This window comes from Tursiops truncatus, chromosome 11 (genome assembly GCF_011762595.2).
Source record: "Tursiops truncatus isolate mTurTru1 chromosome 11, mTurTru1.mat.Y, whole genome shotgun sequence".
NCBI classification, from domain to species: Eukaryota; Metazoa; Chordata; class Mammalia; order Artiodactyla; family Delphinidae; genus Tursiops; species Tursiops truncatus.
The window spans coordinates 89810358-89836395 of record NC_047044.1 but is presented as its reverse complement, the minus strand read 5'-3'; the positions used below and the strand labels follow the sequence as shown (position 1 = coordinate 89836395).

Genomic DNA, 26038 nt, shown 5'->3' with positions numbered 1-26038 from the left:
ACATGAAAACTAAAAAATGTCATATAGGTTGCTTATAATGGCCAAACCATTGTAAAAAGTTTTAAAATATTGTGATGCATAGGAAATATTAACTTTTTGTTGTCATAGAGTAATTACTTAGACTTTGAAATTACTTCATTAATTCAAAGGCATAACATGTTAATGCAAAAGCGTAATAGTCATAATTATGACTAGAGGAGTCATAATAGTCTTTGTAAAGTACACAGATAATATTCATAAGGCCACCTCACACATATTAGCCCTAAAACGAAAACGCATAGTGTCTAGCCGAAGAAAACAGTGAATACTCTGCTTATAAGACAGGTTGAGTCAAACAGAGTTTCACAGGGCTGTTTCCCAAAGATCAATACTCGAAGAAGATTCCTGTATACGGCCATAAAATTTCAGAGACTTTTCATGGAGGGGAAGTGTTTCTTCAAGATTACTTCCGCTGATGTTCTGGGCATTAAAATGATTTAGATTACAATATCTAAAAAAGAAAGAAAGAAAGCTTTTTTTAGGACCAGATGTAGAGGACCTGATAAATCATTTACCTTCCCCCTGTGCTTGTCTTACTTTTATTATAGGCCCATAGATACTGGCACAACAGTGATGATTATTTAAGAGCACCGCTCACCAGAACAGTCTTTATAAAACGACAAAAGGAGTTTTAGGACATATTAAGGTGCCTCACGAGGACCTTTAGATGGCGCTCTTTTACAACCTACAGTGAGTCTGACAGTGAGAGAACTGGAAAGTCTGGAATTATCAACCTTGTAGATTTCGTGGCGGCAGGAGTCGAAAGATTTATCAGATGCACTGAGGGTTTGTAAATTCGGTGCTGAGACTGTGTGGAAAACACCACTGTCAAAGAAAAAAATCCATGAACATATTTCTAAAATGTGTGCCCTCCATCCTTGACTCAAGAAAAATCTGGTTAAGTGCCAGGCAGCATGCTAGGGTCCAGTGCTCACCCTAACGTACCGAATTCTCACTCTAACCCTGGAAGGGTGGAACCATCCGCATTTCACAGACAGAAATACTGAACTTCTAGGAGGTTAAATAAGTTGCTTAGGGTTTGTATGAGTAATAGTTGGCAGAGCCTGGGTTTGAAACCAGAAGTCTCTTATTCAGAGTCCTGGCCTTTTCCCTCTATGGCACGCTGCCTCTAAAGGCAACTTACTTCTTAAACATTTTTGAAGAAGTTCCAGGAGGAGAGGAATTTCAGACTGCTTTAGTCACTGCTGTATTCCTAGTACCTTGATCAGTGCCTGGTACATAGCAGATGTACAATAAATATTGGTTGAATGAACAAATGATCAAGGGCCATAAGTTCAATTTTATCAAATGCACCTAAGTCTTTGAGGTCAGACATTTCTTCTTTTCTTGATCTGTGAAAGTTTCCAATGCTAGAGAGTTTTACCTTCTTTTCCGTCTTAATATATTGCTAGCGATAACTGTAAGAAAAGGATATGCTTGAATGACTGGTCATTTTTCTCTGATTTACGTCTCTTTCAATAATCATTGCAGGTTATGCACAAAAGATTACTGGTCATTAACAAAATAAGCACAATGATATCAACTTTGTAAGATGTGTTTTACAACATTGGAGGGACGGTGGTGTCAAGTTGTAATAACAAATACGCTTCTGCTCTCTCCCCCCATAAACATCTGTAAATACCCTTTATTTTAGCATTTGATGTAGGATACATAGTTATAGTAAGGACTGTAGAGGTGTTTGTGTGATACTTTTCAGCAAGGAAAGACATTTCATCCACCTACTTCCTCCACCCCCAACCTGGAGAGCCTCAGGTGTGTCATGTCACCACTGCCCTATTTCAGATTCGATTGAGGGGGACTCTAATACAGACAGAGGCAGAGGAAGGGGATTGTTTGTAATGGAAGGTACATCTGGACTGACATTCATGGAATAGTCCTAATTATACTCAGTTAAGTGATCTCCTACTGACCCCTACAAGATTAGTTTGGTTCTAGGACTTACACCAGGATTGTTGCACACTAATATAAACTGGATGGTAGGGTGCCCTCAGGTGCTAACACAAACCTAACTCCACCTGTATATTAGCGAGGCTGCTGTTTCATCATTAATCCACTGCTCTCAAGATCTTGGGGACAAGAATAACTTGGGACTGTCCTATTCTTGATAGATTTGCCACCAGTATCTGGCTCTGAACAAATACACCTTTGGGTTTGGTAAAAATTGGATTGTGATTGGAAGTATATTAAGATCAAACACCATCTGACTTACAAATAATATGTTTCAATAATGCTGTCCCTGGGACGTCTGTGTTTTCCCCTGTTTCTTTGCATCCTTATTGTTCGTTAGGGTTTGACAGAAACAATCAGTATAGAAATAAGCTGGAATCATGCCCTTCTCACTGCAGACAGTGATCCGATGCCTTGGATTCCAGGTAGTTTTTTGGTTAACTCTTTTGATTTGGCCCCTTGGATCCCAGTGGGATATAGATACCCAAGGCAATGTGTGCCTTTGAACTAATGTAGTTGGTTCTAGCTACTTAATCTCTGCAGGCAAATTTTTCAGATTCTCCTTTCTTGTGAAACATGACACACATTCTCTTCTTGTGGCGGCTGATCAACAGGTGGTGGTGGGCATAGTTAGTTGAACTGAAGGGACTGGTTTCCTCCCCCACGAGAGTTAAGGGGCCGTCAGGGAGCAGGAAAAGGGCTCCTCTATGGCACTTAGAGGCAGCAGAGTCTAGGAGAAAGTGTATGGGCTTTGGAGACAAAGTAGGGTTTGCATCCTACTTGTGTGAACTTAGTCAATTTACTTGGTTCAATTTTCACTTTAGTTTTCTTACTTATTAAGTGGAATGGTATGATCTCCATAACAGGGAGGGGGACAAACCTGCTGCTTAAGACGGAAATGCTCAACACATGGAAAATTAATTTCTTTCCTTCCTGCTTTGTTTCACCCTCTCTTTTTTACCTTCCCTCAAAAAGTATGCAGGAGAAAAGAAAGTATACAGGAGATGGAGAAGATTTGGTAAGACTCCAATTTCTTTCTGAATAAGCCCTACATTATCCCTTAGTTCCTTCCATCTTTGGTTCCTCCAATCTCTGGTTCTTTGTATTTTTTATTCTCGCCTCCTTCTCTGAACCCCAACTCTACCATCTCTCACTTTACAGTAACTCACTTGCTCGACACTCACAGAAGAATCATACTTAAATGTTTTGAGTACTAGATGCCAGCTCCTTGTAGACCAGTACTTTGTTTTCTTTGGTTTTATTTTTCTAGTGCTTGGAACAATGCCTAACATGTTGGTTAAATGAATGGATAAATGAATAAATGAGTCAGTCCCTGAGCTAGTAGGTTTTTGGTTCCAGCACTAGCTCTACCTGAATTCAGCCCACAATCATGGTCCTCTGAACCATATCTCAGCATGAGTCTAAGTAAAGAATAAAAAGAAGGGAGCATAAGGCAACATATGAAGCCATTATTATTACTGCTAACACTTTGGCAATTTACTCATCCTCACAGCAACCTTCTGACACAGTTACCGTTCTTATTATTTCCTTTTTACAAAGTAGAAATTGAGGCTTAGCAGGGTTAAACAGCTTAAAGTTTGTGCAGCTAAGTTGTGGGACTGGATTCAACTGGGCTGCCTCTAGAGACTGCCTTTTAAACTACTTCATGAAAGACAGGGTCAACTCTTACAGTGGGAGAGTAACTGAAATTGAGAAACAACGCAGGTTTGTGAGAATTAGTGGATGGGCACCACTCGTGTTTGGAGGTGATGGACAGAGGGGAGAAAGGTCTTGCCTTCAATTTCAGTTTTTGATGCCAACACATTTTTTTTTTTTTTTTTTTTTTGCGGTATGCGGGCCTCTCACTGTTGTGGCCTCTCCCGTCGTGGAGCACAGGTTCCGGACGCGCAGGCTCAGCGGCCATGGCTCACGGGCCCAGCCGCTCCGTGGCATGTGGGATCTTCCCGGACCGGGGCACGAACCCGTGTCCCCTGCATCGGCAGGCGGACTCTCAACCACTGCGCCATCAGGGAAGCCCCATGCCAACACATTTTACTGCAAAGCTGGGGACATTTCTGTTGAATCCTCTGCAAGAATCTGACTTTCTAATTTGGTTTTCAATCTAAGAATGAGACAGGCATTTTAGGGAAATTATGCATCCTGGAGGGTCACTTTGATAATATACACTTTGGAAGGTAAGAAATTTTAAAATTCAGGGAGCCATTAAAACTTTTGATTTTGTCATTAATTCTGTCTTACATGAGGTTTAAGTGCCTCTCTTATACTGGACCGTAAGCTCCATGAGAGCAGGGACATAGGTGACACTAAACATATACTGATACTGACTTTATGTCCTTCTAATTTCTTACAGTGCCTATCACATGACTGCTGTTCCAAAAGAGATTTATTAGATGAACAAAAGAATAATTCAGGCAGGGAATAAGTGCCAATAGATGAGATACTAAATAGATGAATGAATGAAAAGAAGTGAGGAAAATAAAAATCTGTTTAGTTCCTGCTATGTGGCAGACATCACACCTGGTCCTTTATCAACAGAGACTCAGAGAGGTTAGAGAATTGCTCAAAAGAACACAGCCATCCAAGAATACGTCAGTGAGAGGGAGACAGGCTGGCAGTGGATGGATGGGAGATAATATATATTAAGCCACTGAATGGTCTCAGGTGACCGACTGGCTAAATGATTTTGCACAGTTTGTTATTGACCTTGAAGTGGTCACTGCTGATTTAAAGGCCTGAATGGAATCCAAATCTTAAGCATCATTAGATTTCTAGCTATTTGTTTAATGATATTTGCTTTTAATGATAATGACTCATTCATTCTTATTATTGATATGGTTATTTCTAACTCTAAAATGGTACTATATGGTGGAGAAAAAAAATCTTGTTTTAGAATTGAGCAAAGAACTATTTTATTATAAGGACCAATGGAAAAAGTGAAGTCTATACTGGCACAAAAACAGAAATATAGATCAATGGAACAGGATAGAAGGCCCAGAGATAAGCCCACAAACATATGGTCACCTTATTTTTGATAAAGGAGGCAAGAATATACAGTGGAGAAAAGACAGCCTCTTCAATAAGTGGTGCTGGGAAAACTGGACAGCTACATGGAAAAGAATGAAATTAGAACACTCCCTAACACCATACACAAAAATAAACTCAAAATGGATTAGAGACCTAAGTGTAAGGCCAGACACTATAAAGCTCTTAGAGGAAAACATAGGCAGAACATTCTAGGACATAAATCACAGCAAGATCCTTTTTGACCCACCTCCTAGAGAAATGGAAATAAAAACAAAAATAAACAAATGGGACCTAATGAAACTTCAAAGCTTTTGCACAGCAAAGGAAAACATAAACAAGACCAAAAGACAACCCTCAGAATGGGAGAAAATATTTGCAAATGAAGCAACTGACAAAGGATTAATCTCCAAAATTTACAAGCAGCTCATGCAGCTCAATATTAAAAAAACGAACAACCCAATCCAAAAATGGGCAGAAGACCTAAACAGACATTTCTCTGAAGAAGACATACAGATTGCCAACAAACACGTGAAAGAATGCTCAACATCACTAATCATTAGAGAAATGCAAATCAAAACCACAATGAGATATCACCTCACACCTGTCAGAATGGCCATCATCAAAAAATCTACAAACAATAAATGCTGGAGAGGGTGTGGAGAAAAGGGAACCCTCTTGCACTGTTGGTGGGAATGTAAATTGATACAGCCACTGTGGAGAACAGTATGGAGGTTCCTTAAAAAACTAAAGATAGACCTACCATACGACCCAGCAATCCCACTACTGGGCATATACCCTGAGAAAACCATAAATCAAAAAGAGTCATGTACCACAATGTTCATTGCAGCTCTATTTACAATAGCCAGGACACGGAAGCCACCTAAGTGTCCATCGACAGATGAATGGATAAAGAAGATGTGGCACATATATACAATGGAATATTACTCAGCCATAAAAAGAAACGAAATTGAGTTATTTGTAGTGAGGTGGATGGACCTAGAGTCTGTCATACAGAGTGAAGTAAGTCAGAAAGAGAAAAACAAATACCGTATGCTAACACATATGTATGGAATCTAAAAAAAAAAAAAAAAGGTTCTGAAGAACCTAGGGGCAGGACAGGAATTAAGATGCAGATGCAGAGAGTGGACTTGAGGACACGGGGAGGAGGAAGGGTAAGCTGGGACGAAGTGAGAGAGTGACATGGACATATATATACCACTGAATGTAAAACAGCTAGTGGGAAGCAGCTGCATAGCACAGGGAGATCAGCTCAGTGCTTTGTGACCACCTAGAGGGGTGGGATAGGGAAGGTGGGAGGGAGACGCAAGAAGGAGGAGATATGGGGATATATGTATACGTATAGCTGATTCACTTTGCTATACAGCAGAAACTAAACATTGTAAAGCAATTATACTCCAATAAAGATGTTAAAAAAAAAAAGAGAAAAGAAAAAGTGAAGTCTAAATGGAAATTTCTTGCTCCGAATATCTGTTAAATTTCTCTAATATGCTAACTGGTCCAGTCATGGAATACAGGATTCCCATTGGCTCAGTGATGGCTCCCAGATCACTCTTTCATGGACTCAGAAATTGTTCATCTTACCACACACTTACCTTTGTGAAACACTCCAGAATCCCAGGACGTTCAACAACGTTAATGATGCCAAGAAGAAGAAGAAGCTTTCTAAATTGCCTTTGTTTAATGTGTTTGGAAACCAATTGCCTGTTTGGAACAAATGTAATTGTTATTCAACTGTGGAGTTGTAAGTTTCTGTGAATATTTTATCATGCCATAATTCATAGAGCTTTATTCGCTTGAATAATATCTACAAAGCAAAAAAGCACATCTGAAACTCAGAGTTAAAATTCATTTAATTCTGTAATTAACAGTAAAATAATAAGCAAGGCAGGCCAAATGTTTTGAAGGTCAAAAAAACTTGATTTGCATAACACAATATAGGTGTCAGAAGAGCTGGGTTCTTCTGGGTAACTGGGTAACCCTGATTATGCTATAATCAGGTAACCCTGATTATGCTATTAATTTGCAGAAACCACATTTGTCTTTTTCATCCTTATATGTCTAATATCTAGAACAGTGCTTGGCACCCCCATAGGGATTGTTTGGTAAATATACATTGAATGTATGAAAAATATTTACCATCACCAGATAGCTGGTTGCATGTGCTAATTGTAAGGCTAGTGAGATTATATATGTAGATGTCAGATATTACTTTATTTTGACAACTTAGATAAGATAATCCGGTGTTACCTTGTTATAATATCACAGACCCTGTCAGTCAAATACTTGCAGTCTCTGGTTGATGTGAAGATTTTCTTTTAACCTGATGAGTGATTCCTTCAGTTTAATACCCCTAAGTAAGGAATCCTCACTTCCTTTTGATGTCCAACTGAGTATATATGAAACTAATTAGGATTCAGGTAATTTCTTTTACTTTGCTCCTAAGTTGTGACTTTTGCTTTGGTCTTTGCTAGAACTCTCTTTTCATATCTACACCTACGTATCTATATCCATATTATCTCTATGTCTTACACACACATTCAATTTTTCTTCAGTTGGTTTTGAGATATCATCAAATACATTATATGAAATATGATGTATTATATCATATATATTATACATGCAGCACTTATTTTTATGCAATACTTTAAAAACAGCAATGGAATCTTAGTATTAACAAATATATCACACATATATAGCATTACAGAAGTTTAAAAGATTGATTAAAAGGTGAACTCTATCTTCAGAGAGAGAACTTAAATTCAATTGCTGTTCTGAATGGGGAGAATATTTCCCCTCAAAATGTTATGCAGTATGAGAGCAGGAATGGATCATCTGTGAACAGTCAGATGCCAAGGTTCTTGGCATTTCCTTGCTTTTTTACAGGAGCGGCTCCTACATTGGGTTGTGAGCAATCTGTCTACGTCCCAGTAGACTTGATCTTCAGTGTCATCTTTCGCACATGGGTTATGGGTTGCTTCCTGAACTAGAATATGGTTCTTGGCCTCTCCCTTGACAGTGTATACTTTTAAATGGGGTTTGAATTAAATGCTCTGTTCAAGGTTGATAGTCAGCAAGTGCATAAGCATGACAGCTGTGAATAATTGTGCCGTTTTCCATTTAAAGCTGCTTCTCTTCTGTCATTTAACTTCCCAATGACTATTATTATGGACAACCATGAAAATTAGCTTGTGTCCACTATAGTCTAGGACCTATAATGAAATCTGGTACTGAGTTTAAAGCTATTTTGTAAGTTCTACTTCCCCATTTTATTAAGTTGTGTTCCGTTACAATAGAAATGTATGGTTTTATTGCTATATTGACATGCTGCCTTTATCTGATATTTAGGAGACATTTCCCTGTATGTTTCCCTCTATGTCTGTCTGTCGGGTATTGTGTAACCCTCTTAATGTGTGTGTGTGTGTACAGAAACTAAACAGTTGATTGTACTTGAATGGGGGAGTCAGGGTAGAGAGGTCAAGGTACGCTGAGATAGCATCATGCTTATTTTCAGGAAGAACTAAGCCATCCTGCTAAGCCTATTCAAACAGTCCTGTTTCCTTGTTTCTCTTGAATTAATATCCCACTCATATTTTTGTCCTTTTCATTTCATATAAGCACTTTGCATGTCATGCGATTATACCATTTTATCACCGTGTTTCTCTGGCTAGAGTAAAAGGAGTTTGCACAGAGTATGCAAAGCCTCAGAATTAACATGGCATTAATTCTTCCCGGAGCATGCATTTTGGTCCATAACAAGTAATTGGAAAGACTATCTTTATTCTATAACGAAGTCAGCTGAGGGAGAAGAATATCAATTTTGTAAGATCTTTAAAGGTAATACATAATATTTCCAAGAAATTGTGCAATTACAGCGAATACCAGCCTATCAGGAGATGGCGCTAGATCCCCCGGGCATGACGGTGTGCTTGCGTCTCTGTCACTGGGGATGCCGGGGTGGGCACGCATGAGAAGCACTGTGACTTGGCATTATGTGCATGTGGGCTGACAGGAGGATGTCGTACTAGGAAAGTTAAAGGCAGTGGAAATTTACGAGTAACACAGGATGTTTTGTGAGCGGAATTATTTTAAAAATAAAACGAAAGAGTGCCGTACCACCTGTTCAGACTCCTGATAATACTCCTCTATTGTTTCTTTATTTCTTTTTAAAAATTTTTATTGGGGTATAGTTGATTTACAATGTTGCATTAGTTTCAAATGTACAGCAAAGTGAATGTTATACTTATAGCCACTCTTTTTTAGATACTTTTCCCATATAGGCCATTACAGAGTATCGAGTAGAGTTCCCTGTGCTATACAGTAGATCCTTATTAGTTATCTATTTTATATAGAGTAGTATTCTTTCTTTTTTTTTTTTCGCGGTACGCGGGCCTCTCACTGTTGTGGCCTCTCCCGTTTGCCGAGCACAGGCTCCGGACGCGCAGGCTCAGCGGCCGTGGCTCACGGGCCCAGCCGCTCCGCGGCACGTGGGATCTTCCCAAACTGGGGCACGAACCCGTGTCCCCTGCATCGGCAGGCGGACTCTCAGCCACTGCGCCGCCACCAGGGAAGCCCTAGTATTCTTTCTTAAATACCATTTTCAGCTGTCTTCCTAATGCTGAGCTCATTCCAGCGCCATATTTTGGCCTTCTTTAGCTATAATTTAACATTGACTGTATAGCTAATTTACATGGTGAGCTTTGTGGTAAAGAGAACCGTCACCAGAATTGATAACGTGGAACAAACACTAGCATCAAGTTGGAGAGAGAGATTCTTCATGAAGCTTAAATTTGTTTTATATGTATAGAGCGATTGTGTCTATGTAAAGAGATAGCATTGGGTATAAAAAGATACCCAATGGAAATAGCATGGGCTTTGCAATCAGAGAACTTTTGAAGTCTCTGTTATTTAATAGCTTTGTTGTTGGGCATTTGCTCAACTGGACCCCTTCAACCTTGGTTTCTCCTCTCTAAAATGACAGCAGTCCCTCTCTCATTGAGCTGTTATGAGGAGTAAAAGAGATAATAGAAGTCAAGGGTTAGGCACAGAGGAGGCACCCATAAGAATTAGGCTGTCACCTCTCCCCTCTTTAGAGATGCTCATATGAAATCACGTAGCCTCAGCTTGATCTTGGGCCCATTTCCTGTTAGATACTTCTTCATGTTCTGTGTGCCTTTTTTCTTTTTTCTTTTTATCATTATCCCAGGACTGGTTGTAAAATGTTCCATTTAACATTGTCAGTTGACTCAGCTCTTAGGTACTATAACTTTATTTTAGGAGCTTATAAACTTTTATTGTCATCATTCACATTTGTGCCATTTTTCATCTGACATTTCTAGTACCTGGTTGAAATCGGGAGTATTCTTGCAAAAGGAGACAAAGTGAAGACTTTAGGTCTCGAATGGGACTAACTAGACTTCTCTAGATCTTAGCTGGGGTGGACAGGCAGGTTATCAACATGAGAAGAAAATAGCCACGTAAAGAGTCCAAGGAATGACAAAGTGCTATTTGTTAATGCTGACAGTGGGCCCCAGTTACGTACTTTAATTGTATAACCAGCTAGTTAGTAATGAGTGTTAGGCTGTTGAGGTAATAGAGCACTCACAAAATATTTGGCATGGCTCACAGTTTCCTCAAATATCTCTTGCTCAGCTAGGTTTATTTGTTCATTTGAAAATCATTTGTTAAGAAATTTTTATGTGCCAGGAAATGGGCATTCCAAGTTGCTTAAGAAAGGGAGCTCATGGATTAGTAAGGGAGACACGCACACCTCGTTTTATTGCACTTCACAGATACTTCATGTTTTACAAACTGAAGGTTTGTGGCCACTCTTGTCAAGCAAGTCTATCAGTGCCATTTTCCCAAAGGAATTATTTTTTAATTACCGTATGTACATTGTTTTTTATACATAATGCTATTGCACACTTAATAGACTACAGTACAAGGAATGTACAGTGTAAACAAAACTTTTATATGCACTCGAAACCAAAAAAATTCACATGACTTGTTATTGCTTTATTTGTTTTACGAACCTGCAGTGTCTCCGACGTATGTCTGTAATTACTCTCAAGCATTAGACTTTATAGATACTAAATAAAATGTTTCTATTTATCTTAAATGATCATGGTCATTTTAGAGATAAACAGACTATAGACTTATCTAAGCTAGTTCTTGTATGTTATTGACTAAAGGGTGAAGACACAGAGAGGTAAAGGGAATCATGGCTTAGCAGAACCCTCACTTCTTACCCTCACCACTGCATGAATACAGCCCCCTACTGGCGCTAACAGAACTACTAATTTTATGACTTTCCTTAGCATCTCAACAGTTTAAAAACATCTGGACAGCAGTCTTTGACATAGCTTACCCCAAATAACGTTTAAAATACCTAAGATGGCATTTCCACCTAAATCCTGGGATTGACCTATCGTGAGACTCAACCTATCATGAGACTCTTGCGGTAATTTACACTAAATTTAAGGCTTTTGGAACGGGATTGAAAAAATACATACGGTGACCCACACATGCTATGAGGCTATAAACAGCGCAAAGCTGCTGACGTGAAAGAGGAACATACTTTATTCCTGTCCCATCTTATGCCCTGGATTATAAGGCCTAACATTTCGTGTGCTGCCTTTCCGTCTTGAGTGTCACAGGGCCCCAAGGGCCTGACCACACATTTCCCTGCTTCCTTTGTCAGATATGTTCCCCACACGGGGATATCGTCCCCGCCTAGCTAGTTCCCTATTAGCCAGACCAGCTGCACTCCACTCGGTCCTCAGCCTAACAGATTTCACTTCCTTACCAGCTTTCAACATTATTCAGACCAGTAATCACATCCTCCTGTAGATCACCTCACTGCTTTGTTGCTACAGACCCTGCTTGTTCCCTCTCTTCCTCAATGCAACCCCACAGGGCCAGGCATGGCATGCTCTGGTCCCCTGGGCTGTGAGCACAGGTGATGAATAAACTGCTGTCAGTCTCATCTGCCCACGTATTCAGCCTTCTTATGCTATTTAGGGGGAGGATTCTTCCCTCCCCAATGGGGTGAATAGGAGGTGATCAGGAAGTGCCCCTACCACAGAAATCAAGGTCAATTCTAGACAGAATTATAGTATTTGATGTTGATCTAATGCATAGTTACTGTTTTGGGGAGGAGAAGTCCTCCCCTACATCCCTCTAACCAGTACCCAGCACCAAGTACCTCTGCTGCTAAACTATTGATACATGGGGGAGTGGAACTTCCATTAACCCTGAGACAAGAAGTAATGGGAGCACAGCACTGTAGTTCTCAGAAGGAAAGCATTACAGTTGAACGTGAGCGAGAGTCAAGTATGCTTGAGACTGCAAATTATAATCACACTGTCTGATCAGAGTGTTGGAGAACCAGAAAATGCTATAGATAACGTTCTCACTTTATCTCAGCAGTCTGCTTGTTGCAGTAACTTGGTTTTAATGGGGCACCTTAACAGAAGATTTTGGCAAAAATATGGAATGTGACCAGAGGTAAGGAAATCGGTATACATTCTCAGTTAGTAGATACTGCCTCTCAGTAAATCTCTACCTTGAAGATAAGTAAATAGAAAAAAAAAAATCCATATGAAGGAGGAAATGTGATGATAATATATATTATTACTGTTGCTTACAAAACACCCCAACACAAAATGACAAAGGTTAAAATAATAATAATAGTGAGAAACTCATAATAAAAATGAGAAACTCATAATAATAAAAATGAGAAACTCATAATAAAAATGAGAAACTCATAATAAAAATGAGAAACTCATAAAATAATAATAAAAATGAGAAACTCATAAAAATGAGAAACTTTGCCTCATAAGGCAAAGATGAAAATAAAATAGCAGAAAATACTGATTTCAGGAAAAATTGAATTCAAAGGAAAAACTATGTCAAAGGGACATCAAGGATCTTTTTATATTGGTAAAAAGCACAATTCAAATTGAAGATATGTCAATGAATATCCCTTAGGTAATGAAGCATAACAAAATCTGTTGGAAACACAGAAATAAATAACAGGTAGATAATTCTTGTGAATGATTACATACATCACACTTTGATCAATTTTTGATAGAATAGGCAAAAAGGAAAATAATGTAGAGAATTAGAATAATGTGATTGGCACTTTGCTGTACACCCAAAACTAACCCAATATTGTAAATCAACTATACTTCAATAAAAAAAGAATAATACAATTGGTAAGAATTTAATTAAGACCACCACATTGTTTAGTAGAAAGAAAAAAGTTATAGAACTTATAGAAGTTTAGGTAATATCAACAACAAACCAAATTCCTATAAATTGAAGATTCTGCTCCTAAATAACTAGCTGGTCAAAGAGGAAATGAAAACCACAATCACAATGTATTTAGAAAATAAAGAAAATGAGAAAATTGCATTTACAAATTTAGGCATACAGATTTAAATCCTGTTAAGAGACAGATTTAAAGGCACACTGTTTTCATTTTTAGAGTAAGAATGAGCATACATGAATTAAACATTCAACACAAAAACAATCAGAAAATAACTTTTAAAAAATCTACGGAAAGTAAGAGGAAGGAAATAGAACAGAAAGTCAATATCTTAAAGTATATTAAATAGTTCTAAGAGCTGATTCATTGAAGGAAAATGTAACAACAGTAACAACAAAAACCCTGACAAATCCAATCAAAATACACAACAAAAGAATCAAGAGAGATAACAATGTTTAGTTATGAGTATGCTATGTTAGTGTCAAAAAATCTTATGCAAGGAGGATGATTATCTAGGAAAACATTAATTGCCAAAATAGAACTAAGAAGAGATGAAAAATCTTAATGGCGGCAAATAGCAGGAAAACGTTACAAAGAATGATTCTCAAAAGAGATATTAGGTCCCGAATGCACCTTTTAATTTTCATGGAAGGAGTGAATCTTTCCCCTGGATCTTCCAGAGCAAAAAATCATCAAGTACTGATGCTACTGAGGATTGTTTATCCCACGTATGTTAAGATGACTTCATATTGAAAAATCTATTAATTAAATATACCATAATGTCAGGAGCAGTAAGAAAAATCAAAAGGTGATCTCAAGAGCTGTTTAACAAGCATTCAATAAAATTTAACCTGATTTATTTAAATCTTAGAGAACAAGAAATAGAAATTTTCATTTTCTTATGGTAAAGAACATCATTTAAGATTATCTTTATAAACCTACAAATATGCTTAATAGAAAACTGAGAAAAATTCATATTAAGATCATGAGCAAGATAAAATGTGACTGTCTTCTGGTATTAACATTGCCCTGGAAGTGCTGTGTACTGATGAGGATGCAAAGCATAGGAGTTAATACTGAAAATAAGGATAAAAATTATATGTATCTTAAGATTAGAGAATACTGCTATAAACTTAAAAGGATCAACTAAAATATTCTCAGAAATTTACTGAGAAAGTTTAAGAAGTTGGATGCAAGATGAAGACATAAGCATTAATAATCTCCTTATATGATAGTGATTATCTCATTGAGTTGTAATGAGGGAAAATGATTCAGTTCATAATAGCAAAAAGAAAAAGAGCATAAAATGCCTACAATAACTCTAACAAGAAATGTTAAGGATATATATGAAGAAAAGAATCTTACTGAAGTAAATTTTTAAACATTGAATAAATTTAAAATGTTATACACTTAGATGGAACACTATTGTAAAAGCTTTTATTTTTTTTCCTAAAAGCTAACAACTTCTACTTATTTTATTAAATAAAAACAGGATTTGGGGAAAGCTAAAAGAATGATTTTGAAATTCATATGGAGGTATAAACCATAGGTAATATGATTCTTGTATTTATTATATTTTTATAAATGAAGAATGACCATAAGAAGGATGATTAGTAATACCTGATATGTATTATATATCATAAAACTGTAATAATTAAAAAGAGGGTGATACTAAGCTAAAATCAAGAGGCAACTGAAAGGAACAAGATGCAAAGATAGCCCTGAAACAGTCCTAAGATCACCTGAGCACTAAGGCTATATTAAAGTACACATCACGGGACTTCCCTGGTGGTCCAGTGGTTAAGACTTCACCTTCCAATGTAGGGGGTGCGGCTTTGATCCCTGGTTGGGGAGCTAAGATCCCACATGCCTCGTGGCCAAAAAACCAAAACATAAAACACAAGCAATATTGTAACAAAAATTCAATAAAGACTTTAACAATGGTCCACATCAAAAAATATCTAAAAATAAATAAATAAATAAAAATAAAGTACACATCATTAATCAGATTCATTTCATTTATCCTATGGTTGTGGAATATTTTTGGTTTAACTAACCTTTCTCAACATACATCAAACTATGTTGTGCAACTTTTTTATTTGAATCAAATAAGTGTTATCTTTACTTAACATGAAAATTAAGTCCACATGAATGAGAAAATTCTATTCAAACTATTAATCTACTAAAATTCCATAACTATAGATAAATGCAATGAAATTAATCACAGTGATAAAAGTTGATAGAATTGATTACATATATTAGCAAAACACATGTAAAAAAACTCATCTATAAAATTAAATGTTTAGTTAAAACTGGGAAAATATTAACAATAAATGACAATGATAATATCTCTAAAGTTTCAAGGTATAGAAAGCAATAAGAAAAAACACAAATAGACCAAAAGAAGAATGGGCAAAGAATATGAGATGTCATTTTATGAATGAAAAAAAGATAGCAATGTTCATAACATTAAAAATTTCAATTTCCTGTTCTTAAAAACACAAATTAAACTAACAATGGAATATAATTTTTGCTAATCAGATTAACAAAGATTAAAATAGTAATATTCTCAGGGCTGAAATTAATACATTGAGACAATATTATCCTACCACACTGGCAGCATAATTGATGTAGCCTTTTAGAAAACAATTTGGCTTTACTTCTCAGGAGTCTTTAAAATATTTAACTTCATTGAAAGCAATCACATATTCAGAATTCTATTCCACGGAGACAATAAGTTGATGTACTTTAATATTATATAAAACATGCTCACCTTAGTACTATTTGTAGCATTAGAAAATGGGAAACAACCTAAACATTCCTCAAGAAGGGAAAGGCAAATTAAATTAAGATATATATTCATCCATGCAATGAAATATATCAAGTAATTGTTAAAAGTGAGCTCTTATTCTTTTGGAGAGACATGGAAATATGCTCTCAATATTTTTAAGGAAAGAACAAAAGGTGGGTGCTTGATACAAATTTATTTATTGAGCTTTCAGCAGGATTAATTCGGACACTAATTTTGCTTAAAATATATACCCATATAAATTTAATACCTACACACACAAATAAAAAAAAATTTGGAAGAAAATTTACCCAAATAATAATTGCTATTATCTTTTCAAAGTCTTTTTTTCTCCCTTCTTTTATACTTTGGATTTATTTCATCATATATTACCTTTATGGCAGAAAATTACTATTTTAAAACCACTTAATCAAACATACTTTTGAAAAAATTTGACTTCTAAGAATCATTTCTGATTTATTATAAAAGATCAGAATTGGCTGGTTTTCAATCACAACTAACTCTTCTTCAGCAAAGTACAGGATAACAGCCTCAATGTTGTAACAAGTTATGTGCTATTTACAAACCTGTCCTAAGATTTTATTTTGGAAATTATAATACCCCAAGTGACAAAAACTGGTTGATTCTGAACCCTTCAGTGACATTTCACTGTATTCTCTATTGAAATCCTAGATTTGCCCAATACCTCAAGTATACATGGCATTATTTTAAGTGCTAAAGCATATTGTTTTTGATTCAAGGCAGACTTTGGCTATCTCTTTTTGGAGGAAGAGGCAGTATTTCCCCTTTTTACTAACTACTGTTTTATTCTGAAGGTAATGGAACTGTGAAAAATCTTTATTTTTTTATTTTTAAATTTTTTTATTGAAGTATAATTGATTTACAATGTTGTGTTAATGACTACTGACCAGCAAAGTGATTCAATTATACATATATATACATTCTTTTAATATTCTTTTCCATTATGGTTTATCATAGGATATTGAACATAGTTTCCTGTGCTCTACAGTAGGACCTTGTTGTTTATCCATTCTATATATAAAAGCCTACATCTGCTCACCCCAACCTCCCACTCCATCCCTCCCCCACCACCCTTCCCCTTGGCAACCACAAGTCTGTTCTCAATGTCCATGATTCTGTTTCTGTTTCATAGATAGGTTCATGTGTGTCATATTTTAGCTTCCACATGTAAGTTATATGGTATTTGTCTTTCTCCTTCTGACTTACTTCACTTGGTATGATAATCTCTAGTTGCATCCATGTTGCTGCAAATGGCATTATTTCATTCTTTTTTATGGCTGAGTAGTATTCCATTGTATATATATATGTATCACATCTTCTTTATCCATTCATCTGTCGATGGACATTTAGGTTGTTTCCATGTCTTGGCTATTGTGAGTAGTGCTGCTATGAATATAGACGTGCATGTATCTTTTTGAATTATAGTTTTGTCCGGATATATGCCCAGGAGTGGGATTGCTGGATCATATGGTAATTCTATTTTTAGTTTTCTGAGGAACCCCCACACTGTTTTCCAAAGTGGCTGCACCAACTTACATTCCCACCAACAGTGTAGGAGGGTTCCCTTTTCTCTACACCCCCTCCAGTATTTATTATTTGTAGACTTTTTAATGATGGCCATTCTGACCTGTGTGAGGTGATACCTCACTGTAGTTTTGATGTGCATTTCTCTGATAATTAGTGATGTTGATCACCTTTTCATGTGCCTATTGGCCATCTGTATGTCTTCTTTGGAGAAATGTCTGTTTAGGTCTTCTGCCTGTTTTTCAATTGGGTTGTTTGTTTTTTCGTTCTTGAGTTGTATGAGCTTTGTATATTTTGTAAATTAAGCCCTTGTCAGTCACATCATTTGCAAATATTTTCTCCCATTCTGCAGGTTGTCTTTTCGTTTTGTTTATGGTTTCCTTTGCTGTGCAAAAGCTAAGTTTGATTAGGTCCCATTTGTTTATTTTTGTTTTTATTGAAACTTTGAAAATCTTAAAATGTGCCTTTTGAAATTTTTCAAATGATAGTTGGACACAGGGAGCAATTATCTATCTCAAACTTTGTTAGACTTTTTTAAAAGTTATTTTACAATGGGGGTCATCTAGCAAACATCCAAAATTGTTGAGACAAAACTGAAATGGGTTTTATACCTTACTTGACTTTAGGCACATCTATCACTTCACTATGTGCTTTTTCCTTGGGAGTCAAGACGTATGCAATTAAAAAGATGTAACCATCATTTTCCAGGGTGGACGTGCTTCTGTGTCCAGGGAAATAAACCCTGTGCAGTGAAAAGAGCTTTGGAATCAGGGATCCACCTTGGCTATATGATTTGGGCAACTTGTATAGTTTTCTGAGCTCATTTTCTTCTTATTCATGGTGAGGCTACAAATATCTACCCCCAAAGAATTGTTGTGAAGATTTAATGAAATAATATCTTTGTGAAATGCATACAGCAAGGTCTGCATATAACTGACACTTAATAAATGTTAATTTCTTTCCTTCCTCCTTTCACTAACCTGATTTAAATGCTTCATTTGAGATTCATAGCTCTACTACCTGAGTTAATTTTTAAAACACATTAATTTTCATGATACCTGAAGGAAAAAATGCCTAACAACTATATTCTAACTTTGGCTTTTCTACCACTTTTTCATATTTATCTAATAACTACTCAAATTATTATTACCCTCAAATTACAGACAAGGAAACAGAGGCACAGAGAGGCTGAACTGTTTGCCTGAAGTCATGTAAAGGAGACAGAATGAATATTTGTTGAATGAATGGGTGATTGGAGATTGGGCCCCGGATCTGCACATGCTCAATACTTTGTTCTCATAACAATGTCTGCATCGAGACTAAAATTTGCATTTCTACTTCTTGGGAATTGTGGATAAAAATGAAATCAACTTGCTGTTTCCAGGAAGGGACACCGTGTCTTTCAAAATTGTTGAGAAATCTCTCTGCATTGTTCACCTGAACTGCAGGAGAACGGGCCTGGGTGATATTTGGGATAACAAGCTTTCTTATAAGGGTGATTTCATTCTCTTGAAGAGCATTGGGAGGTAAAAACCCATCAAGATAGTGTGTTCTCATGATGATTTCAATGAATTATCATGGAAATGAGTTTTAGAAGAGAGGCAATGCTTTGTGATAATAGCCCGATAATGCCATTAGCTCTGAACTGTAATTGTAATAGCATTAGTCAAATGAATAGATCTGATATTAATTTGAGTGTCAAATATTTCTGTAAGGTTCTTCTTGTTAATTAAACATCAGCCATGGTATTATTAATTCAGTATCTAGCCAGTTCTTGCACATAGTAGGAACCTAATGTGTTTTTGTGGACTGAATTAATAAATCAAGCTCTAAGTGGAGCTGTTTCAAAGAGTGAAATATCGAACTTAAATAACATCATCGATATAGCAGAAACTGATTTTTGCCCCAAATCTGCCTGCTTGTACAGTCTATCCTTTCATTTGCACCTGCAACTAGCTAATGGTGTAGATTTATTCATATCAAAATTTGAGAAGAAAGCTTCTCTCATTTTTTGCATATTTATAGGGAAATAGCCTATAAGATTTATCCTGAATTACTTAAAATCAAGAATAGAGTTTGTGCCTTTCGTCTTGTGTCTTACGGTCTTTAGACCATTTTAAAATCTACCAGACAGTTTCATGCCTGCCTTGAGCACCTGAATAGCACTGGGCAAAATCATGCTTTAGGTGGTTTGAAATCACCCTTCATGATCACCAGTGTCAACTGGGTCCTCAACACTGCCACCCTTCTTAACATTTCTCTTCTAAGTCATCTTTTCTAGCTCTCGAAATAACAAATTCCGATCCCCCTGTCTTTCCTACTCTTTATTCTCATCCTAAGCCCCCTTTGCTTTCATGAATGGTTTGCTGCCTACTTTATAAAGAAAGTTGGGAGCCTTGAAAGGAAGGCTCCAGAACATTTCTAACACCAGAGCTACACATCTGCACCTGCACCCACGCTCTCCTTTCTTCTATTTCAGTGCAGGAAAGAAGTATCCACCCTCTGATAAGAAGTCAACCTCCCCTTGTCTCTTGCATTTTTAACTTCTCCATTTGTGCCAGATAATTTCATCAGTTAAATGTGATCCAGTATCTCTCAAAATTAAAAAAAATGTATCTCGAACCCACATCTCAGTTTCCCAGGTAAAACACAGGGCTCACAGTTAAATTTGAGTTTCAGAACAACCATGAATTACTTTTTAGAATAAGCATGTCCTAAATATCGCCCACATACTTTTGTAAAGTATAATTTATGCAAAGTACATCCGTAATATTGCATGGGACATACTTATTCTAGAAAAATTTTTAGTTTACCTGAAATTCAAACATAATTGGGTGTCTTACATTTTTAAGTGCTAAATCTGGTGAATGTACCCACAGCTTCCTCCAAACCACCACTTTATTTCTTAAATCTTCAGAGAAAGTTCTTCAAAAGAGTTGTTTAGATGTGAGGCCCTTATTTCCTCACTTACTAGATATATTTGACCCTGCTGCAATCTGGTTTTCTTTCCCTCCTCACTGCTGAAATGACTCTTGCTAAGGTTACCAGTGATGGTCATGTTGCTGGATCTATGGATACTTTCCATTCCTCACTCTACTTGATCTCACAGTAGCATTTAACACAACGTATCATCTCCTGTTTGAATCAGTCCTCTCTCTTCAGTACACACACACACACACACACACACACACACACACACACACACACACACACGCACACACATGTATGTACGTATATATTTCCCTCCACCCTCTGACTGGCCTTTTCCTTCTCCGGCTGGCCATTTCTCCTCCATTTAACCTCTACTATTGAGGCTTTTCAGGTCTAGTTCCCGGAGTCCTTCTTCTCCTCGTTCTTAATATTCACACTAGATAATTTTATTCACTTCCATGGATTCAAACACTATTTTTGTGCCAAAGATTCTCATATTTATATATCTAACCCAGATCCTTTTTCTGAGATCCAGCTATTTCCATTCTGATGTCTCACAGGTAGGTCAAACTTAGTGTGTTAAAAAATGAATGGCTGAAAAGTTTTTCAACCTCTTTGTCTTCTAGTGTTCTCCATTTAGTAAATAGAAGCTTTGCCCACCCAGTTGCTTTTGGCAGAATCTGGGATGCTTCCTGGATACCACTCCTCTCTTCTGCATCCTACCACCTCCTGACTTTGTCAAAACCATCACTAAGCACTATTGATTCTACCTCTGAAATCAAGCTTATATCTATCCATTTCTCTCCATCTGCCTACTTCCTCACTAGTTCATCACCACTAGACTTGCCTGAGTTACTTCATTTGAACCCTTCCTGCTTCTCCCAAGCCATTCTTCTTTCCTTTTCAAATTACATTGCATCCACAGTGATCCTAAAACACAAATAGCTCATGTCACTTGCTTGATGCCTTTATAATTTCTTATTGCATACAGGTTAAAAAAAAAAATCCCTGTAAGCCAAAGGTCCTGCATGATTTTAATTCTGCTTTCTCAACCTGACTTCATGTGATACTCCCTGAATATTTTCAGGTTACTGATCTCTGAGTTCCTCTGATGCACCAGGTGACTCCTTACTTCCAGGCTTTGTTATATGTTCTTTCCACCAGAAATTCTTCACTATTATGCTCAACAAGCCAAATACCACTCATCTTTCTAGGGTCAACTTCAACACCGTTTGCAGGCACTCTTAGTATGAACATGGATGTGAATCTAACTCTATCTAGACATGTAAGTTTGCCATGCAGAGGGAGCACCGCTAATGGCATGGGTCCATGAGGCCAAGAAGAATCTCAGAACGTGGCTTTATTTCGTCTAATCCCAATCTGGTCCTGGAATTGAAGCTGATAGGACACCTGAGCTCTGCATTTATGGGACATATTCTTTTCTGAAGAATTATAAAAATGCCAAACCTGAACATCATGCCCATGGTAATCCTAGCTCACTTGGAAAATGTTGAGATCCCACTCAAATTACAATAACAATACAAATCATTATTTTTGTGCACCTTTACTGATCTGGTGCTTTATGTCTATTTCCTCTGGTCCTCATAGGTATCTTGGAAATTGTTAGTGATACCATTTTAGAGAAGGAGAAATTGAGACTCAGACAGGTTAAGTAATGTGCAGTCAGGGGTGAAAAAAACTTCCTTCTGTCCTTCTAGGTTCTTCTGGCTGGTCTAAGAATGAAATTGACATGAGACAGATTGACAGGAGAAATTCAAATTTAATTTTGTACTTACGGGGAACCCCACATACATGAGAGGTTCAAAGACAGAAAGATAACATGAGGTATATATGCCAACCTGATGTAAGAAATGGGATAGGGGCCTGGAGCTTCCAAAGAAAGAGGGGAATTCACAGGATAATAAGAAAAAGAGCAGATGTTTCGTAATTAGATGTTTGCCCTGCCATATAGATGGGGCCCACTTAGGTAAAATTTACCTCTGGTGAAAACTCTTTTTCCGGGAAACATTCCCAGTTTAAATTTTTCTAGGAAGTTAAGGGAGGGGCAGTAAAGTCTCCACTGACTTCAGTTCAAAATAATCCAAACTTTAGCTCAAATAAATAATACGCCAAACTGGCACATCTTGGGGAGGGCTGTTCTGAACCCCTAGTGCTCAAGACCTCACAGTTTATCAAGGGCTGAGCTGAGTTGGAACTCAGGTTGGTCTGACTCCAAGTTCCTCTGTTTCTACCTCTCGTGAGCCAACAGCAATGGATGCTCCTGTCCACATGTAAAAAGTATTTGGGGCTTTGTCCTGATACTGTTATGAACCCTAAGACCTCCAGGCAGCTCTAAGGGTCTCTCTGGAGCCAAAGGTTGAGGGTGTAGAGTAAGTTGTTTCTGGGATATTTAAGTGCCCCATTGGACAAGGAGGTCTCTGCACCTGAGTCTGATGGAGGATCGATAGCAGGTTTGCCCGTGGAGCACTGGGGGCAATGCCATGTTAGCCACGGGAAGAGCGGCACGAAACCAGTGGGCGGTCTAGTAGAATATGGCCTGGCTAAAGGTGAATCGCGGGGTAGCAGCCCACTTCTTTTCCCTTCTGGGTCTAAAAATCTGTCATCTCGAAAGCCATTTGTAGTTAGACCTGAGGCATTGATGTGAATTGGAAGAAACACATCTCTAAGAAAGTAGGCAGGGACCTGTGAAATCCAGTTGAATAGCCTTCCAGATGCATAAGTACTTTCTTCTTTCAAGTTTACTGCAACTGCAAATTCCTGTTTCAAGAACGACTCCTTGATTCATGCTGAGATGGCTGTCAGTGGTCTCAGGAATCATAGATATTTAAATGAGAATTTTAAAAGATCACTATTCTAATTTAAAATGCTCTTGGTGGGAATTAAACAGCTAAATTCTCTGCTTCTTTCCTGAACTCTGAAGAGGAAGGACTAACGGGGACAAGAAGATGTCTACCTTGACCCCTTGATTCTGCCCAATTATCCAGTTTCTCTGAGACATTTTGCTTTGGATCTTTCAATCACCTACACATCCATAACTAAGATGTCACTTTTCACTGAATTCTATTTCGTTATTTTTGTCAAAAGGTAAGCTCGCACTCATGCGTGTGAGAAAATTGATCTGGTTGCTAATGGCATAGAGTCGAAATAAGCAGTTTGACTGACTTCTTCCCTCCCTTTTATTAGCATTGCTACTTTTAGATAAACTATTCCTGAAATGATTAGTGTAGGAGGATGGGTTTAGTCTTGTATCTTCTTTAAAGCACTCAGAGTTAGAGATCCCAGAAGGATCAGTTTTCTCACTTGTACTGAAAATGTCATTCTAACAGTTATCTGTCTGCACAGTCAAGTTTTGAGAAATCTTTTGAGTTTACCGCATTCACACCATTCTCCATCATGGTGCTAAAAATGACTAATGTAGCTTGGAGACCGTGATAGCTGATCATCTTTTCCAATCATACACTAACACTCACACACGCACTCACATACACACATGCTCTGCTGACATAAATCCTTGAAGGTTTAAAATATCCTATATGCTAAATGGAATGTGGAGGCTTGTGAGATGCTTAAGCATAGAGCTATAGTGTTCTTTTCACTATGGTCGGTTCTGTCAAAGAAATTGGTCTGGTTGTTTGATTAAATAGACCCATCTTATTTCTAACCAAATGTGCCACTATGGCTTTATTTTATATTTAAAATAATCTCTGGCATTAAAATTTCAAATACATTACTTAATTTTATCCTCCCATCATCTCTGAGAAAACTGAAGTGCAGCATTCTCTTTTTTTACGTAAGAGGAAACAGAGTGATGATGACCTGCCCAAAGTCATGCAAAAAGTCAAAGGATCACCCTCTCTTAGGGGCCCTAATTAGTCACCATACGCCGGTTTACGGTCACTAAAACCAAATCATCTAAATGAACTTCATTTCCTTTCCTGACGAATGCTAATCTGATGGTTAAAGGGACTGTCACAAACTCAGATACATCCTATTCCTAGAAAAACATGTGACAAAAGTCTCCTGTGATGTCATTCTGGGAATGATGGAGAAGTGTGTGGGCTGAATGATAGTAATTAGGTGAAGTGGGAGATGATTATATCCAAAAGGGGAGGATTAGTTGATTGTCATTAACTTGCAGTGAGATCTCTAGGTATTTTCCACAAGGCTTTGGTTTTGGTCCTGTCCAGTTCAACAATTTTATCAATTACCTGGAAGAAGTCGAGGAACTTGCTTACTAAATTTGCAGATGACACAAAGCTGGTAAAGAAGTAAAGATTAGTAATTCACTGGATGACAGAGTCAAGTTTTTAAAATGTCTGTTATTTAGAATGATGGGTTGACATTTATTAAGGATAGAGATAAAGTGCCCCATTTAATTAGGAAAAGAAATTGTGATAAGATGACTGGAACTGAATTGAGAAAAACTGCCAAAAATAAAAAAAAGCCTCAGGTTTTAATTTACCATAGGTGTGATGCAATTACTGAAAAAGTCACCACAGTCGCTGTTGGCATTAAGAAAAAGAGGAGAGAGAAGGTTGATAGAAGTAACGTATCTATCTTGATGTACCCATTTTGAGTATTGCGATTGATTCTGGAAACCATATTTTAAGAAAGATACTGACAACTTGTTTGTTTAATGGATGGAGGGGTTTTGATAGTGAAAAATCAGGGAATCATGTAACATGAAAAAAACTGGAGTGGTTTGTCTATAAAATAGAAGGGGATCATAATAGCTGTCTTTATTGAGCACTTATTGTGCATATTAATTACTTAATCCTCTCAGCAACATGATGAATTATTTATTGTTGTTTTTGGCATGAAAACTGAGGACACACAGCTAGACTACCTGGATTGGAATTCATATCGTTTGACTACAGGACCTACTCTTTTAAACATTGTACCACATTACTTCTCCAAATATTTATCAAATGTTTGAAGAGTTGATATGTGGATAGAAAACTAAGCTTATCCTGTGGAATACAGTTATCAACAGATGGGTAGACTTAGGTTACTTCTCAAAGTAGAGAATTTTTCTGGGCACTGGAAGATGATGGTACATCTTCTAGTTTTTGGTACAATGTTAGACTAGATTACCTCCAAGGTGATATCCAACTGTAAGATTCTAATTTATTGGGATGTGATTTGATGTAACACGGTATTACTATGAACAGAAAAAAAAGTTTTCAGAAGTAAATCAAATCAATCATCAGTAATTTAAATGGTGTTCTTTTGAACATAAGTTTAGAGAATCTCCCCTGCACATCCCATGTTGCTAAGATGTCCTTACCATGTGTTCTTAGTAAACCTCCTTTCATGGACACCAAACTCTGCCAAAATTATATAAGCTTTTAAAAATCTATCTTTTACTATGTCTAGAATATTGTCAATAATAT

The 26038-nt window shown here is 37.2% G+C and overlaps 1 protein-coding gene across 1 annotated transcript in view; it reads right to left on the bottom strand.

The window, feature by feature from the left end:
• Window positions 1-342: 342 nt before the first annotated feature.
• SLC15A5 (solute carrier family 15 member 5) overlaps window positions 343-26038 on the bottom strand; it is a 90105-nt gene continuing 64409 nt past the window's right edge. Inside the window, 2 exon segments of the mRNA XM_019937020.2 lie at window positions 343-490; window positions 6666-6774. Of these exon segments, the coding sequence (XP_019792579.2) occupies window positions 343-490; window positions 6666-6774 (257 nt within the window).